General features: G+C 43.3%; 1 protein-coding gene across 11 annotated transcripts in view; it reads right to left on the bottom strand.

The window, feature by feature from the left end:
* The window catches only part of SGSM2 (small G protein signaling modulator 2), a 348102-nt gene that overhangs the window by 57206 nt on the left and 273095 nt on the right, over positions 1–17801 (bottom strand). For all 11 annotated transcript variants that reach the window (XM_075594354.1, XM_075594353.1, XM_075594358.1 and 8 more), the window contains exon 7: positions 1383–1517. In XM_075594354.1, the coding sequence (XP_075450469.1) occupies positions 1383–1517 (135 nt within the window). The remainder of the gene's footprint in view (positions 1–1382; positions 1518–17801) is intronic.

Below are 17801 nucleotides of genomic sequence, written 5' to 3'. Positions count from 1 at the left end.
AGTTTTTCCACAACTCTTATTAGAAGGCTGAAAAAACACTGGTCTGAAAAAAGGAGTTAGTTTACCATCAAATTATAACTCTAGAGCAAATTATCCAAGATTGTAAGTAGACTCAGGGATTTGAACCAGGTTTATGTAAAAGTTAGCAATGTTACCACTGTACCGTTCCTTCTACTGTACCAGTTGTATAGTTAAAAACCTTGTGAGTCCAATAATCACAATCAGAGGTTATGTGCAAAGTAAGGTGACGAAGTTAAGCACTTCCCAGTCAGCAAATTGTGGGCCTGAAGCAGCCATGTTGTTTGAGACTGAGAGATAGACAGACAGACACAGAGAGAGATAGACAGAGATACTGTAGACTCAGACATACACAGAGACAGAGAGATAGACACAGAGACAGACACAGTGTGTATGTGTGTGTAAACTTTTTTCTTTCCAGCTACTATTGAAATTAGGGGGTCACCTTATATTCAGGGTCGCCCTATAATCTGGCAAATACGATATCTATATATTGTGATACTATCAGGTATCTCTAGGTGCTGGAACAGTGCAGTAAGTGTGCTTTCCAGCTTCAGCAGATGCCTAATTGAGAAGGCTGAACTCCTGATTGCTCATGGAGTTTTTAATAGTCAGGAAGTGACTACAGAGAAGCTGCCATGATGCCATGCTGAGAGTCACAGAGTGAGAGATTGCTGTCCCAGAGAGGGGGACAGAGAAGTGCTCCCCAGCTAAAGAAGGAAGGCTGGCACAGCCCTTGACCGTGGACCTACAGAGGAGAGTTTCACTGAGCTCACGTGGGGGCGAGTTCCCTTAGAAAGGAAAGGAGAGACAGTGCTAAAGCGGGGATGGACTAAGTTAAGCAAAACACTTTATTGATGTGTGCAGAGACTGTGTACATTGTTGTATATGCCAGGGCATGTTTTAAGCTGGGAACCAGTATAGTTGGCCAGCTGTCGTTAGAAAGGGTTTGAAGCTGAATAGTGCCACGAGAAGCAAATGCAGCTGGCAGAGCCTAAATTAATGGTGCAATCTCACGTAGCTGACAAGAAAACAACCTTTAGTAAATAATGTAACATTTAATTAATTAGCTTCCCTAAACAAATATAACCATAGCATAGTAAATATGCAGCTGATTTCATTTTTGGGAGAAAATAATGAGCAATTGCATTTCTTAGGGAAGTGTTTGTCAATAAAATGTTTTCTTTACTCTTAGCCCTATGATGAGATCTCCTAATTTTCATTGCTATTAATAGTCTTTTTTTAATCTCGTGATTTAGCACTCATTTTATGTCAGTTTAATTAAAAGGCCCCAAAAAGAGGAATCTAATGACCACTCTCCGCCATCTACAGCAAAAGGTAATCAAAACAAACAGGCAACTTACTGGTTGGACCAGAACATTATTCTTCCCATACAAAAGGTGTGTTCTGGAGTTTTGGTGCAGGGACTCCACGTATTCTCTTGCTGACGCAGCAAATTTGTCCTCTGCCGTGTTACCGCTGGAATGACGTTTTTTGATCTGTGAGAAGAGAAATGTTGTAAATGGCAGGAGTGTAGATTACAACTACGGACAAACGGTGGGCAAACGGGCGTGTTATTTTGCTTTTGGCTCTTAAAATATTTCAGGTTTTGTTTGGTTATATTCTCAGAATAATGTTCACCCCACTGCAAGTGTTAGATATATAACTCATTTAATTTATCACCATAATGAATATAATTTGCATTACCAAAAAGAACTATCATTTAACAAACGTCCAATGTTATCAACAATCACATATCCAAATATACATGTGAAAAGCTATAAAAGAATGATTAAAATATGAGAATGTTATGTGCATGCAGAAGAAGGCAGGGGGGGGGGCGAGTGGGGCTGTTGGAGGTCCCAGTCATCACCATAGCATGCGCATGGTGAGATGCAGAGATTGCGACCTGAGGGGGCTGGCGGGGGGCGTGGCCATGACCTCACATGGCTGGTTCACCCTCATTGGCTGAACCGCAGGGGGGGGGGACCCCTCCATCGCAAGTTGTAAATACAATTTTGTTGTATTTGGAAAAACTCGTCGTAGAGCGCGGCTGCCAAATGCACGCCAATGTACCTAGTGGGCCCAGCCCCATTGAGGGGCGGTACTTGTTTGTGCACAGTAGAACGTACAGGGGACATAGCCTTTGGGGGTGCAGGTCGAGATAGCGGAGAGGGAAGATGGCAGCGGAGAGCACGGGGGGCAGGGAGCTGCTCCAGCAGTCTAACCAGGAAGTTAGTCACAACTTCCGGAGTCTGCCACCAGAACAGTCTCCGCTCCATCCAACAGGTAGGGACTCAGCACTGGAGACTTTTATCTGGGTGTGGGGGAGAGCAAGAAATGGATGGAGGAAGAGGGGAGGAGGAGAGCAAGAGAAGGGTAGAGGAGGAGGGGGGAGCACGGAATTGATGTAGGGGGTGGAGCAAGAAATGGATTAAGGGGTGGACCAAGAAATGGATGGAGAGGGGGAGTAACAAATGGATGGAGGAGTGGGGAGCAGGAAATGGATGCAGGAGCATGGGGGAGCAGGAAATTGATGGAGGAGATGGGTGGAGCAAGAAATGGCTCAAGGAGGGGGAGCAAGAAATGGATGGAGAAGGAGGAAGCGGGAATGGCTCAAGGAGGAGGGAGCAGGAAATGGCTCAAGGAGGGGGGAAAACAGACAAAAAATGGGGGAGCACAGGTTGAGGGACTATACAGACGTTTGGAAAACTGCACGGTATAGAGCTGTGAGGTGAAATAAGGTGTACAATAACGTAAACACTTACACGGCCTTGTGTGAATGCTTTCACATCAAGGTATCTTTGCTTTAGGTGTCTTCTCTTCTGTGTTCTTTCCGCTTGTAATTTTCTTCTCCTCTGTTGTGAAGTTGAGCTTTTCTGGTCTTCTCCACAGGAATGGTTTGCGATGTCGTCCTCAGGATTAAATAAAACGAGAACAAATTGCGTAAGGGACAAAACAGAAAATATAAAATATATCTGGGGTAGACAACTGAATTAAGATCAAAAAGGCAGAGGAATACTGCATCCACTCACACGGACAAGCGTGAGTGATCTCTGGAGGGAGGTGTCTTTGATGGCACCTCACTGCAGGGCTGTCACGCACCCCACCTACTCTTTGCACCAAACAAATAGAGAAAGAAGGGATGAAGGGGCGGAGGTGGGTTAAAATGTAACCGCGTTAGGTTAACAATAGACTCACACGGCCATGTGTGAGAATTAACTCAAATTGGTATCTCTTCTCCCCTCTCTGGAGCTTCAAATCCAAACCTTCAACTGAGTTTTGTTAAATCACTCAAATAGTGCCTGGATCACACGATGGTACACAAGGGTGCAAGGGTGAAAAAACGTGAAATTTATTGACAACAACAGGACAGAGTCCTAACAAAACATTAAAAAGCACTTAGTCAAAATGACTCAAGAGCTAGGTGCATAAAAACAGCCAGTCTATCGGAAAATGTTTGTGCAGGATACTCAAGTGCGCAGCTGACTCTCCGCGTCCGGATGGTATGCTGTGCTCCTGCCTCCTGCTTCCGACGGTGGCTGAAGTGGTGAAAAAAGTCTCAGGGATACTAGCAACGCGTTTCGCCCTACGGCCCTACGGAGCCTGAGGAAGCCCAAGAAGGGCGAAACGCGTTGCTAGTATCCCTGAGACTTTTTTCACCACTTCAGCCACCGTCGGAAGCAGGAGGCAGGAGCACAGCATACCATCCGGACGCGGAGAGTCAGCTGCGCACTTGAGTATCCTGCACAAACATTTTCCGATAGACTGGCTGTTTTTATGCACCTAGCTCTTGAGTCATTTTGACTAAGTGCTTTTTAATGTTTTGTTAGGACTCTGTCCTGTTGTTGTCAATAAATTTCACGTTTTTTCACCCTTGCACCCTTGTGTACCATCGTGTGATCCAGGCACTATTTGAGTGATTTAACAAAACTCAGTTGAAGGTTTGGATTTGAAGCTCCAGAGAGGGGAGAAGAGATACCAATTTGAGTTAATTCTCACACATGGCCGTGTGAGTCTATTGTTAACCTAACGCGGTTACATTTTAACCCACCTCCGCCCCTTCATCCCTTCTTTCCCTATTTGTTTGGTGCAAAGAGCAGGTGGGGTGCGTGACAGCCCTGCTGTGAGGTGCCATCAAAGACACCTCCCTCCAGAGATCACTCACGCTTGTCCGTGTGAGTGGATGCAGTATTCCTCTGCCTTTTTGATCTTAATTCAGTTGTCTACCCCAGATATATTTTATATTTTCTGTTTTGTCCCTTACGCAATTTGTTCTCGTTTTATTTAATCCTGAGGACGACATCGCAAACCATTCCTGTGGAGAAGACCAGAAAAGCTCAACTTCATAACAGAGGAGAAGAAAATTACAAGCGGAAAGAACACAGAAGAGAAGACACCTAAAGCAAAGATACCTTGATGTGAAAGCATTTACACAAGGCCGTGTAAGTGTTTATGTTATTGTACACCTTATTTCACCTCACAGCTCTATACCGTGCAGTTTTCCAAACGTCTGTATAGTCCCTCAACCTGTGCTCCCCCATTTTTTGTCTGTTTTCCCTTATTACCAAGGATCCTGGATAGGTCCTCTTTGGGGTTTGAGCAGCGGGAAGAGATTCGGAAGTAGAGGGGACCTTAAAGTATTCTTTAAGGTTGTATTGTTATATAACTAGAATTTTATCACTCCACAAGTCATCCATTTGAGGTAGCGCCCGGGCTTTTCTGTACATCAAGGAGGGGGGAGCAAGAAATGGATGGAGGAGGGGAAGCAAGAAACTGATGGAGGAGGAAGGGGGGAGCAAGAAATGGAGGAGGAGTAGAGGGGGCAAGAAATGGAGGAGGGGGACAAGAAATGGAGAGGGAGGAAGAAATTAAGGAAGGGGGAGAAAGAATGGGACAAGAGAGAATGGGGGGAAGGAGGAGACAAAAAGGGGAAGAGGGGGTGTATGGAGTGGATTGTGTCAGGCTGGGGCAAGTCCCACCAACATACAAAAAATTCACAGTTAAAAATTACAGGATTGTTTTGCCTTGATTCTATAAATTGGAAGGTGGAGTGGGTCGCAGTTGGATGAACTTGTCCCGGACGCAAAAAAAGAGAACATTTACCTTTCGATATTTCTGTCTCTTCACGTTCTCTACGGCAGCCAAATACTATTTTGATAGCTCTTCTTCCTCACAGCTGGTAGGACAAGCACTTCTTGTGAACATTACATGAGGGGGCGTTATCCAGCTTAGGCTAGTTAACTTTCAGAGCTCTTAAAACGGAGGCTCAAAACATATTACTTTGCCATACATTAGAAGACTCAAGGGAGAGAAGTGCGCTGCCATAGAGGACTTGAAGAAACAGAAATATCTGAAGGTAAATTTCCTCTTTTCTTCCACATCCTCTATTCTATGGCATCCAAATACTAATGGAAAGTACCAGAGCAATCCCTAGGCTGTTGGGAGGGAGTACAGTACTTCTTTTCACCGTTGGAACAACTACTTGAAGCACCCTTCTACCAAACTTCTTATCTGCTGATGAGTGAATATCCAGACGTTAATTCTTAGCAAATATGGGTAAAGAAGACTAGGTTGCTGATTTAGAAATTTTGTGGGAAGAGGCCTGAGCTTTTGCTGCCCATGAAGTTGTGTTGGCCCTAGTACAATTGCCTTTAACCCTCCAGGAGGATTTTCTCCTGCTATTTTATATGCCTCAAATATACAGTAGCTGCCTTAACTCCTCTAGCCACGGAAGCTGTCGGACCCTTTCTGGGTCCATCTTAAAGGACAAACAACCTAGAGGTTTTCCTAATACTACACTACTATACTAGTCTCAGTCCTTTGCACATGTTGTTAGAGCCCTAACTACATTCAGATTGTGCCACTGACATATTTTGTCAGAAATAGGTTTTGGACAAAATGATGGGCTATAATATCCTGATTGATATGAAGGTCTGATACTACTGTGGTTTAAAACTGTGGGACAGTCCTTTACACTATCTTGTCCTGATGTATCTGGAGAAAGGGTTCACAAGCCTGGAGCTCTCCAACCCTACCTGCTATAGTAATAGTTAGGAAAACTACTTTAATTGTGAGTAATCTCATAGCGAGCTCGAGAATTGGTTCAAACAAGGAATTAGAAAATTAGAATGCCCCTAATGCAGATTCTTGGACCCTAAGAGATGCTGATTTTAAACCCTTCTGGAATCCTTGCTGAAGAAAGTCCAGTGTATTAGGGACTTCCAGCTGCAAGGGGTCTATCTTCCATAATTTACACAAATGTACAAATATCCTCCATATGCGATAATACATTATAGAAGTCACTAGTTTTCTGGAATGCAAAAGTGTCAATGTAACTTAATTGGAGAAACCCTGTGCCCTTAATGACATCGTTTTAAGTTCCACGCTGTCAATTTGAGCAATTGAAAATTGGGGAAGCAAAGAGGACCCCGTATCAATAATGCGGGGACTGTAGAAAGAAACCATGGCTAATGTATGGACAAGTTCTTTAAGTCCGCAAACCATGTCTGTCTGGGCTAATACGGGGCTATTAGGAGAACTTCAGCCCTGTCTCTTTATTTTGTTCATTACTCGCTGAAGCAGAGGGAATGAGGAGGAAAATGTAACAGAGATGGAAATCTCAAGTGATCAAGAAAGCATCCCGGGCTATGGCATTTTCTGGTCTAGTTCCCATTCTCCTTGTTGAATGTAATGCCTACTGAGAAAGTCGGCTTTGTAATTTATGACTCCTGAAATGAAGGCTGCAGAGATACATGGAATCTCTTTCTCCACCCATTGTAGTATTTTGAAAGCTTCTGAAAGAACTCTCGGACTCCTTATTCCCCGTTGTCATTTTGTATATGCTACTGCAGTGACGTTGTCGGATAGGATCCTAAATGGGGAGCCCCTAGATGAGACCTGAAGACATTAAATGGGCTAAAATATCGCTTGAACTTCCAATACATTGATTGGAAGACATCTTTCTTGATGTGACCAGAGTCTTTGGATCACATGATCTTGACAAAATGAGCCCCAACCTGAGAGGCTTGCATCGGTTTTCAATACTGTCCAGATCAGAGGTATCAAAGATTTGCACTTGCCCAAGTTGCTGACCAGGGTCCAGCATTGTAAGCTGAGCTTTGTGCTTGGTAACAACAGTAGCCTGAATACTTGAGTTGGATTTAGGTGACCTCTACAAGGAAGGACATTTCTTTGAAGTGGTCAGCTGAAAAGTGGACCAAGGCACTATGCATGTGACTGAATTTAGAAGTCCTATTATGTGCATGATTTGAGCCCTTAATGGTCTTGCAAGGCTTCTGAAAAATCAGACCTCATTCATAATCTTGGGTATCTTAGAGGTCAGGAATGATACAACATTTTTCCTCGTGTAGAATATAACTAAAAATGGAGGATCTGAGCTTGCTCAAATCTGCCTTTCTTCATATTGATGATCCACCTGTGGTCTACTAAGACGTTGTGCACTATACACACACACATGACCCCTGGCAACTTGCTCTGATGGGGCCTTGATTAGCCAGTTCGAAGTATGGGACTACAAAAACGCCCCTTTTCTCTATAATGATGCAATCACTGCCATGACATTTGTGAAGGTTCTGGGTACTGGGGCCAGTGCAAATGGAAGGGGCGTAAATTGCCAGTAACAGCCGTTTAGACAGAATCTCAAGAACCTACAGTGCAATTCTTATTTTAGAATATGGAGATAAGCATCCTTTAAGTTTGTAGAAGCTAGAAATGCTCCCCTTTCCATCACGTATGACTCCCTCAGGGACTCTCTCTCTTGAAGTGCTGAATATTGAGAAAGGCATTGATTTCTTTTAGATTCAGAATTGATCTGAATAGTCTGTACCAGAAACAGGATTGAATAAAAACCCTTACCTCTCTGAGAAGGCGGAACTGGTTGAATTTCCAGATTGGCTAACAGATGGTGAACCGCTTGTTTTAAGGCCAGGTTATTTTCTGGAGCTTTTGAAAGGCATGATTTCATGAAGCAAACGCCGTGCATTTCAAAGAACTCCAAGGAATAACCCTGGGTTATAATCTGTTGAACATGGGAGATTTTTGTTGTTTGGACCCAGCAGTTCAGAAATCCCGCCAGTCTGCCCCCAACTGGTGTTGTATCCTGGTCCGGGCCCAGTTCTCTTCAGAGGTCTTGCTTTTTGATGGTCCCTCGTGAAGCCATTTATCCAGAGCGGCGTCAGTCCCAAGTTTGTTGCTGCCGTGAATTCCAATTTCGATTATAAGTTCTCCCTGGACTATACGACCTTGCATCCTAACAATATAGTCTTGGAGGCCTGATGAATGATGGGGTAAAAATTTATTTTTCCCTCCAGCCATCTTGGAAATAATATTATCCAGTGGTTCTCCAAAGAGATATGCACCTTCATAAGGCAAAGACACTAGTTTATTCTTGGACAAGGCATATGCCACCCTTGTTTTAAGACATAGCACATTTCACACAGCTATAGTATATGCTAAAGTATAAGCTGCTAGCCTGATGACATCCATGGAAGCGTCATCAAAAAAGTCCATTGAAACCCTAGAATTTGAAAATTGCTTTAAGAGTTTCTGGGGCCTATTCTATCTAGTAGCTTCAATAACTTTGCTGCCATCTCGATTGGTGTGACATGACCCAACCGAACGGTTTGTCATTTGTGTTATCATGGTATTCAGAAAGCATCTGAAACCATTTCCACAAGTCTCAAACTGTGACGTAGGAAAATGCTAATACCGTACGGGACAGCAGCGATGGTATCTCAGCCTGTCTCAAATTTCTCCCCCATTCGATCTGGCCACAGTCTGTGAGAGCTGCAGAGAGAGCTGCACAGAGAGAGCTGCATCTCCCTGCACAGCTCTTACTGGTGATCGCAGTGTTTTATTTAAATAACAGTGTACTGTAGTAGGGGGTCTCCGGAGCACACCCGCATTAATTTCAGGTGCGGAGACCCCCTGCTTTCCGAGTTACAGGCCCCAGTATGGGGTGTCGGTATCTCCTGTGCATTTAAATCTCCCGGTCACGTGGCACGGGAGATTTAAACATTACTGGGGTATACCGGCACCCCATAGGGCCTGTAACTCGGGAAGCAGGGGGTCCCCGGGGCTGAAATAAATGTGGTTCTGCTCCGGAGACCCCCTGCTCTCATACACTAGTATTAAAATGTAAATAAAACCAGCTTCATTACCTGCAATGAAGGGGATAAACCTGAGTACCCGGTCTGTTGGGGGTTATGGGGTGTGGATGAAGGGGGTAGTTGCCCCAGGGTTGGTGGTTAGGCCTGCCGGGAAGGTTGCGGGAGGCATTAACTCCTTCACTACCATAGCAGTGGTAAACGCTATGGTAATGAAGGGTTTGACCACTCAAGCTACACACCCGAGAAGCCTAACTACCCACCCTTGGGTTAACTACCCACCCTTGGGTAAACTACCCCCTTTACCCAATCCCTCTACCCCCAAGAAACATTAAAATACAACAACCCTATTACCCACCTTCTAGAGCCCCAACAAATACAGTACAATAATGGTCAAAATTCCTATTATCCAGACATGGATAATAGTTAATTTGCCCATTAAAAATAAAACATTATTGAGCCAGCATAAAGTAAATAAAAGTTCTACTTACCCCTGCCAGGATGAAGGCCGTCATCACTGTCCTCTGCGTCCATGTCCTCTGTGGGCAGCAACAGAACAATCAAAAAACAAACTATTGGCCACTTACCCCTTCATCACCGTACCGGTTAGTAACCGCTATAGTAATTAAGGGGTTAACCCCCCTATCCCGCTATCTACCCGGGACAACTAACCACACTCCCTGGAGCAACTACCCCCACCCTCTACCCATTGATTTTCACAGGGGTACACCATGCCCATGTAATATGGGCATGATTTGCTACTATGGCAGTCAATGGGCAACCTAAAAATAAAAAAAAAACAAACACCAAAAATACACAAGAATTAAAAAAAAACAAGCAGCAAAACTACAAAACAATTAAAAAAACAAGCTCCAAAAATAAAGAACAATTAAAAAAACAAGCACCAAAAATACACAACAATTAAATAAAGCAAGCACCAAAAATACACAAGTAAATAAAACCAAGCACCAAAAATACATAACAATTACATAAAAAATGAATTGCTTGTCACTGTGTTTATCTATAGTCCGAAAGGGTCATAGATTAACACATTGGCAGCCAATGGGCAACCTCAAAAAAAAAAAAGTCAGACTCGCAAATCCCATCTCATTACCCTTGGGGTGACAAGATGAGATCTATGATAAACTCAATAGTTCAGAGCTCCGATTAGATTATCGGAGCTACTAGAATAGGGTGATTTTATCAAAATGGCAATCTGGAGCATTTTTGAGCTCCCGCTCGGTGTGTTTGAGCAGGAGCACTACCGCTCGGGGAGATGTACTTCCCGAATGAGTTAGGTAGGTTATTGGAGCAAACTTGCCAAATCGTCTGGGAAGTGCTCAAAAACCTAGAGGAGTTTGTTATTGAAGCTACTAGAATAGGCCCCTCTGTCTTGATGTTCCTGCTTCAATCCTACCTTCCAGATTGGATATCGAAATTCTGACTGTTCTTAAGATACAGGACATTGCTCTTGCTAGTTTCAATGTCATTTTGATAGCAGAGTATTGTTTGCATAAAACAACCTCCATTCTTCGATCCATATGATACTTAAAGGGAAATCGTTGTATTTCTTGCCATCTTGGCGCTAGCTGCTTCCCCTTTTGGCGGTATTACCCAGGTACTGCAGTCCTCTTTACTGAAGGGGTACATTTTCATGAATTTTCTAGTCGCTGCTGGTCTTTTAACCAATGATGATCATTCCGTCTTTACGACGTCCTTAATACAACTGTGAACAGGAAAAGTCCTAGCCGATTTTTTTAGAGCCAAAAAAGGTCTGGTACAGCTCTTCTCTGGTGTCAATATTCATTGTCAATCTCATATTCTGAATGAGCTTGTCTATAGCGTCCATCTTAAAAGAATCCACGTTCACTTGGGTCTCTTTTTCCTCCGACGAGGAATCTTCATGTTCTAAGACACTTGCCTGTCTGAATAATCAATGAAACTATCAGGCTACAAATCCAATCAAGTCTGTTACCTAAGCCTTTTTAAGACCCCTGAGAATCTGCTATATTAGCAGGCTGCAGGAGTGAAGTTTTCATCCAGTCAATGAAAACAGTTAACCGAGTAGAATTTATTCCTTAGACATTTTCTTAATGCAATCTGTGCAAAATCTTTGGAGGTACTGTAGGTAGCAGAAAGTTTCAGGTTTTTCTAGGCTTGACATCTTGAGCAAGAGTGCTGAGGCTGCTTGGTTTTCTGATCCCCTTAAACTGTGAAACAGACATGCTGCTACAGTAGCTTTCTGTCAATAAGGGAACAAATAAGCTGGGAAGCAAATGCTTTTTAAATAGCGGTCAGGTGTTGCAAACTCCCCCACAGGGGCTAGATCTTCTCCTGGTGTAGCTCATTACAATGAGGTGTGGTAATTAATGAGCAGGGGCTAAATAGCTGCTTAGTAGTAGATTTACAAGGAAAACTGTAATTTAGCTCCAGAAACTCTTTCCTGGGTTTAACAATCTGAGTCCCCTTACTGGGGCTGCTCTGTTTTCTGGTCCCCTGAAACTGTGGAAGGAACAGACATGCTGAGAGCCTTCTATCAATAAAGGAATAAATAAGGAGGAAACGCTTGCTTTATAAATACCTGGCGTCCAGAACCAGCTTCCTCCCTGGTAGGGAACTGACCTATGGTACAAAAACAAAAAACACGCTCTCTGTCTTGACGTCATCTGCCAGCTCCAAAGCACTGCATCGTGATGTCCCGCACCTCCACTCCACAGAGAAGTGGCTCCTGTGGCCTCAAGGGGAAGATGCCTAGCGGTGCTGAAACATTGCTGTATGCAGCATTACCACGGCGGCATGAAAGCGGACTTTCTTGAGAAAGCTTGGGGAAATCACCTCCTACTCCGTTTAGGGCATCATCTACACGGCCCTCAGAAAAATTAAACGTGCAAAAAGAAAACTGGCAGGGAACCTGCCTGATGGCCTTTCTTCAGCTGAGGTAGGACAAGAATAACTGACCAAAAGGTGGATAATGCCGCTCATATAGTGGTCACAAGCTTGTCCTACCAGCTGTGAGGAGGAAGAGGTATCCCATTAGTATTTGGCTGCCATAGAGGACGTAGGAGAAATATCTACTACGTCCTCTGTCTGCATAACATAAATGTATCATTTCCTATATATGAAGACCCCTGAAACGTCCATCTCTGGGCTATTCTGTTTGGTTGAACTGTTTCTTCGGAAGTTTCCCTCCATAACATTTCTCTGTCGTGATTGCTAACTAAATTGTAGTTCAAAGTTCTAGAAAGTGTATTGATCCGGGAGAAGTGTAGATATGTTGTAGGTTGTGATAACTTTTAGGAGACAAACATGACAGTTCTTCATTGATGGAATTATAGTGCATAGAGTGTTTGCTTATATACTGTATTAGTGTAAGAACAGGTTATGATAGCTCTGTTCATGATAACTCCATTACAAAAGAACTGTCCTGTTAACCCAAATAAAGTGCAAGTTCATAAAGAAATCACCTAAAATATCTGCGTACACTAAAACTCATTCACTCAAAGCAAATTTCACCCACAATTTGCCCAAACCGAACCATATCGATAAACCCACTTTGCATGATCTCAATTCTAAAAATCAACACGTGACAAAGACAAACAAAATGTTTACTCTAGATGCTTAAAGCAAAGACTCCATAGCTACAGTACAGAGGTGGGTGAAGTGAAATATATCTTTCTACCTCTAAATAAAGGGGGAAACCTGTAATTTCATACAAATCTTTGGCACCAGCAGTGCCAGACAATACTCTATCATTTTCCTTTTAAAAGTCAACACAATTTAAGGATATTTAGAGAGAGCTTCATTTTGCCCATTGCGATTCAAGCAATTCTATTCTTGTTTTGGGCATATTAAATATCAGTAGCTGATAGATAACGGAGATGTTTGCGCTGTTCATAACACGTTAAAGCCTTCTGATTCAGTAAGAAATGTTAATGCACTTGAATGAACCTTCCAGATACATACAGTGATATCTGAAAACCAATATAATAATAATTTTATTTCATATAGCACTTTTCTCCCAAAGGGACTCAAAGCGCTTCACAATTACAATAGAGTGCATGGTACACAGCAAATAGGATTTTTTTTTTACAGTCCCTGCCCCGTAGAGCTTACAATCTATGTTTTTGGTGCCTGTGGCACAAGCAGATAAGGTGAATTGCCCAAATCCACCAGGAGCCGACACTGGGAATTGAACCAGGTTCACTGATTCAAACTCAGTGCCATTGTTTACAGAGTCAGTGTCTTGAGCCACTCCTTCTCGGCCTGTCGTTTGAGAGTTAATAATATTTTTCTAAAAGTGTACAGTATGTGGCACTATACATAGAATTTTGCAGGCATAGTTTTTCCAAGTGCCAAAGAGCTTTGAATCTAAGTTTGGTGCCTGGGAAACAAGCAGATAAAGTGACTTGGCAATGGTCACAAGGAGAGCTCAAATGGAGATTCGAACCCAGCTCACACGCTTCATAAACCGTGATATTAAATTAAGTTGGGCTTAGCCCCTGCAAAAATTGCCACTGTTACATGGCGGCAAGGGAAAGATCCATGTGTTTATGCAGAGTGCATGGTGAGAAGTAAACATTGAAAGAAAAGCTGCTGCCATTCTAATAGCTTATCCTGATGAAGGTGAGGCAAAATGGACCAGAGGCTTTGATCTGTTGTTTCTCCATGGGCTCAGATGTCAAGCCATGATTCTAAGATATATACGAATTGATGAGACTCGGAGGGAACACAGGACACAAGTTTCCTTCATCTCTAATTACAACACAATACAACGAAACTGTTTTGCCATTTTAAGTATGGAATGTAACTGGTTACATTGGTTAAATATGATATTTAACACACTAAAGATGGCACTTACCTGACACAAAACATATACATATATATATTTTTTTCCATACTGTGTTTACTTAGACTTTTTCCTCCTGCCAGTTTTCAATTTCGGTGAAAAGGTAATGTCAAAAATATTTGGGAGGCTCTTTCTAGGATCTGCTTTATAACATCACTTTAACCACTGAATTTCTGCAGCCTTTTTATTCACTACAAAAAAATACATTCAACTCAATTACACAGACTTTGCCTGCACTACAATTAGCATGTCTGTGATTGTATGGCTAGAAGCTACTCTTCCTATAAATCCCCTTTCTTCAGGTATTCCTTCCCCACCCAGGACAAAGCAAACCTCCTTACTCCCCTCCTACTTGTCTAGCACCTGCCCCCTAGGGTGGGCTCGCAGATTAATCCTGGCCCTATTCAAAGCACATAAGCAAGACCCAAATTATCTTTAAGTCACTGTTGCTGCTACAAAGTTAGCTATGATATTTTTCTCTCTGAGATGTGATATTATTTACAAATGAGATTACTGTAACTGCTTTTTCTATTATGTTGTATACAATATAGATCTTGCATGGCTACCTGCTTTAAAGGTGCAGTTCCTCTTACAGATCCCCCCCCCTCCTCCCCCTCAGGTGCCGCTGATTCCTCCGCTTCGGGGTTAAATAAAACGGAGGTATACATTGCCTGTGTCACACGGATCAGTAGGAAGCAACAATGTCACCTGTCGCAGCATTTCTATTAGTCCGTGTGAAGCGGGGGATTTAAACAACTAGGAAGAACCGGTAGCGCCTTTCCTGGTATGTATCTCAGGCAGGGCCGTCTTAACGTATGGGCACGCTGGGCAGTTGCCCGGGGGCCCCACGTGCCCGGCCCACGTGTGCCCACCAATGCTCTCCCCCTGCTCGACACCCCGGCTCCACTCGCTCTCCCCCCGCCCGGCACCCCGGCTCTGCTCGCTCTCCCCCCGCACAGCACCCTGGCTCCGCTCGCTCTCCCCCCGCCCGGCACCCCGGTTCCGCTTGCTCTCCCCCCACCCGGCACCCCAGCTCCGCTCGCTCTCCCCCGCCCGGCCCACCGCCTCTGCTCGCTCTCCCCCTGCCCGGCACCCCGGCTCCGCTCGCTCTCCCCCCGCCCGGCACCCCGGCTCGCGTCACAACCGCTCGCAGCCTAGCAGTGCAGCACTTCTGGTGCCTGCTGCTGCTAGTGAGCGCGTGGGAGGCTGGGAGCGACAGTGTAGGCAGGGCCCCGTGCACTGCTTTGCCCGGGGACCCCTAATGTTGTTAAGATGGCCCTGATGTCACGAACCAGGGGGTCCCCGGAGCTGAAATTAACACTGCTCAGCTCCACAATCTCCCTGCTTTTCATCCATGTTAAACAAAGGAGGGCATTCAACATGGAATGCTGCTTTAAATGCATACTTCACTGTTCAGACAATTTACATTGAGGCTAAATATTGATTGACTTGCTATAACTATGTAGTGTGTATGCAGATTGTAACAGCAAGTTACACATCACATAAAGACAGCCTAATATGAGCTCATTAGCATAGGCTTCACAGCACGTTATAGTAGAAAAAATGTTCAGTTAGCTTACAATAACGTGACGTCTTAGCCTTACTCCCATCCAGACTCTGAAATAGGTGTTTAACTAAAGTTAGAAAAAAGGAGAGGAAAACAGAGCCGGAAAAATACTATGTTTGTTAAATCATGCCCAGCTGTAGTGTTACACCCATCCAGACTCTGTAAAAACACTATTTCAGGGTCTGGATGTGAGTAACAGCAAGTTTAGGTATGACCTAACTAACGTAATGTTAAGTTCCTGCGTTACCCTTAATGGACTTTAGCGAATATGCGCTATGGTCTTTCTACAAGAAAACATGACTTAACATTACATTATTAGTCTTTGAAGATGCAGTTAGGCTTAACGTGACATTAACGTAGTTTAATGTCACGTTAATTCACTTAACAGAGCTTTGTGGATCTGGGCCTAAGAGGTTTATGTATTCACTAATTGCAAAACTGGGGCAAAGTATATACACCATATTTATCATGCGCCATATTTATCAAACACATGCAGCCCTTGCAAGCTCAAAATCCAAACCCACCACACCATATATATTTGTGTCAAGAGGAGTGCTCCTGGGATTGTGACCTCATGTATGTAACAAAAGACAAAAAGCCTCATAAGTTTTCATAAGTGAGGGTCATTCAGGGAAAAAATGTGGCTAAAGCATTGTAAGCTGGCAAACCATGCCAAACCTCCATACAATTGTTTATCAATTGAAATATACAAACACACACAGCCCCGGCAAGCTCAGAAGCACAACCCACCACATCATATATATTTGTTTTGAGGTTTGTGACCCCTACTCCCTGGTTTTAAGTTCACTCATCCCACTTAAATGGCAGGACTTGTTACGCACCGGCGAATGACCAGTCTATTAGGACAGTTCTCTCTCCATTAGAGAGGCTAGGAGAGACTTTGCAGGTGCAGAAGTGTTAGGACTGGCAAAAGAGGGGATACCTCTGCGGGGTTTGCCAGCTTAAGATCGTTGGCCAAAGAATTTAACTAAATGACCCTCACTTATGAAAACAAAAAAAAACAGATAAGAATTTAACTACAGTATATAATTTGTCATGTTGGATATAGCACTGAGGCTTTTTGTCTTTTGTTACATAAATGAATGAGGTCACAATCCCAGTAGCACTCCTTTTGACACTAAATATATATGGTGAAATGAAATCAGTTTTCACTGAAATCCTGTGGCAGCCTCTGTGTCAAACTTGTACAGTTAATGCCATTTTGTGGCATCATCCTCCTACACCATCCCAAGCTTGCTTTAAATTCCATTTCTGGTATCTTTAAATCTTTTGCAATTTTGCGTCCTTTCACCTGGATAATTTCTCTTGTTATGGGAAATCATAGTTACATAGTAGATGAGGTTGAAAAAAGGCATACATCCATCAAGTTCAACCTATGCTAAATTTAGACGACAGATAGTTTATCCTATATCCGTACTTACAGTAAATTGATCCAGTGCCTCTCATTAATGTACTGAACAAGATGTACATCAAGTTCGTTATAACGGTCCTTTTTAGTCCCTCAAACTGCTTTTCTTATAGAATGTTCATTTAGGAGTTCCCTCTTTGGTTTCTGCCATTGCCTCACATTATTCTCCATGAAGTCCTTAACCACTGCACAGTTGTTTGTGTTTTCTGCCACATGGACCACCATCATTTTAAAATTGGCGTCATAACTCTTTCACAGTTCTGTGTTAATTTGACCCTTTCTTGTTCCCTGTCTTTCAATGTGGTCACTCATTTTTTTGCACAAGGATCAATCAACCAAAACGTTGATGTCCTTGGTCACGTGAAGTGCAGGTGCAGAAAGCTGCTGTGTTGGTAGCATTCAGAGGACCGAAAGGAGCGCATGCGCCTGCTGCTGTCTTGGTAGTCTTCGGTAATACTGTACGCACCAAGATGTGCAGGGCCCGATTATAGAGCAAGTATTTATTTTCCAACTTAACTTTATTAAAAAAAACAAAAAAAACATTGCCTTATAATCGGGTCAAGACGGTACTGTATATATTTTACCTATCTATCACTGTCTATCATCATCTTCAATCCTTGTCGATCCACTGACGCACGAAGGCCTCCCCAAGGATCTTCAAGGAACTGCAGTTCTCCTCTTGTTGCTCCAGCAAATTTTCTTATTTCATCCTCCCATCTTACTTTTGGAATCCAGTCGAGTACAACAACAATGGTCATTTCTTCTTGTGATATGTCTGGCCCCGTGCCTATTTAATTTCCTCCATCTTATGAT

This window comes from Ascaphus truei, chromosome 3 (genome assembly GCF_040206685.1).
Source record: "Ascaphus truei isolate aAscTru1 chromosome 3, aAscTru1.hap1, whole genome shotgun sequence".
NCBI classification, from domain to species: Eukaryota; Metazoa; Chordata; class Amphibia; order Anura; family Ascaphidae; genus Ascaphus; species Ascaphus truei.
This window is presented reverse-complemented; position numbering and strand designations above follow the sequence as displayed.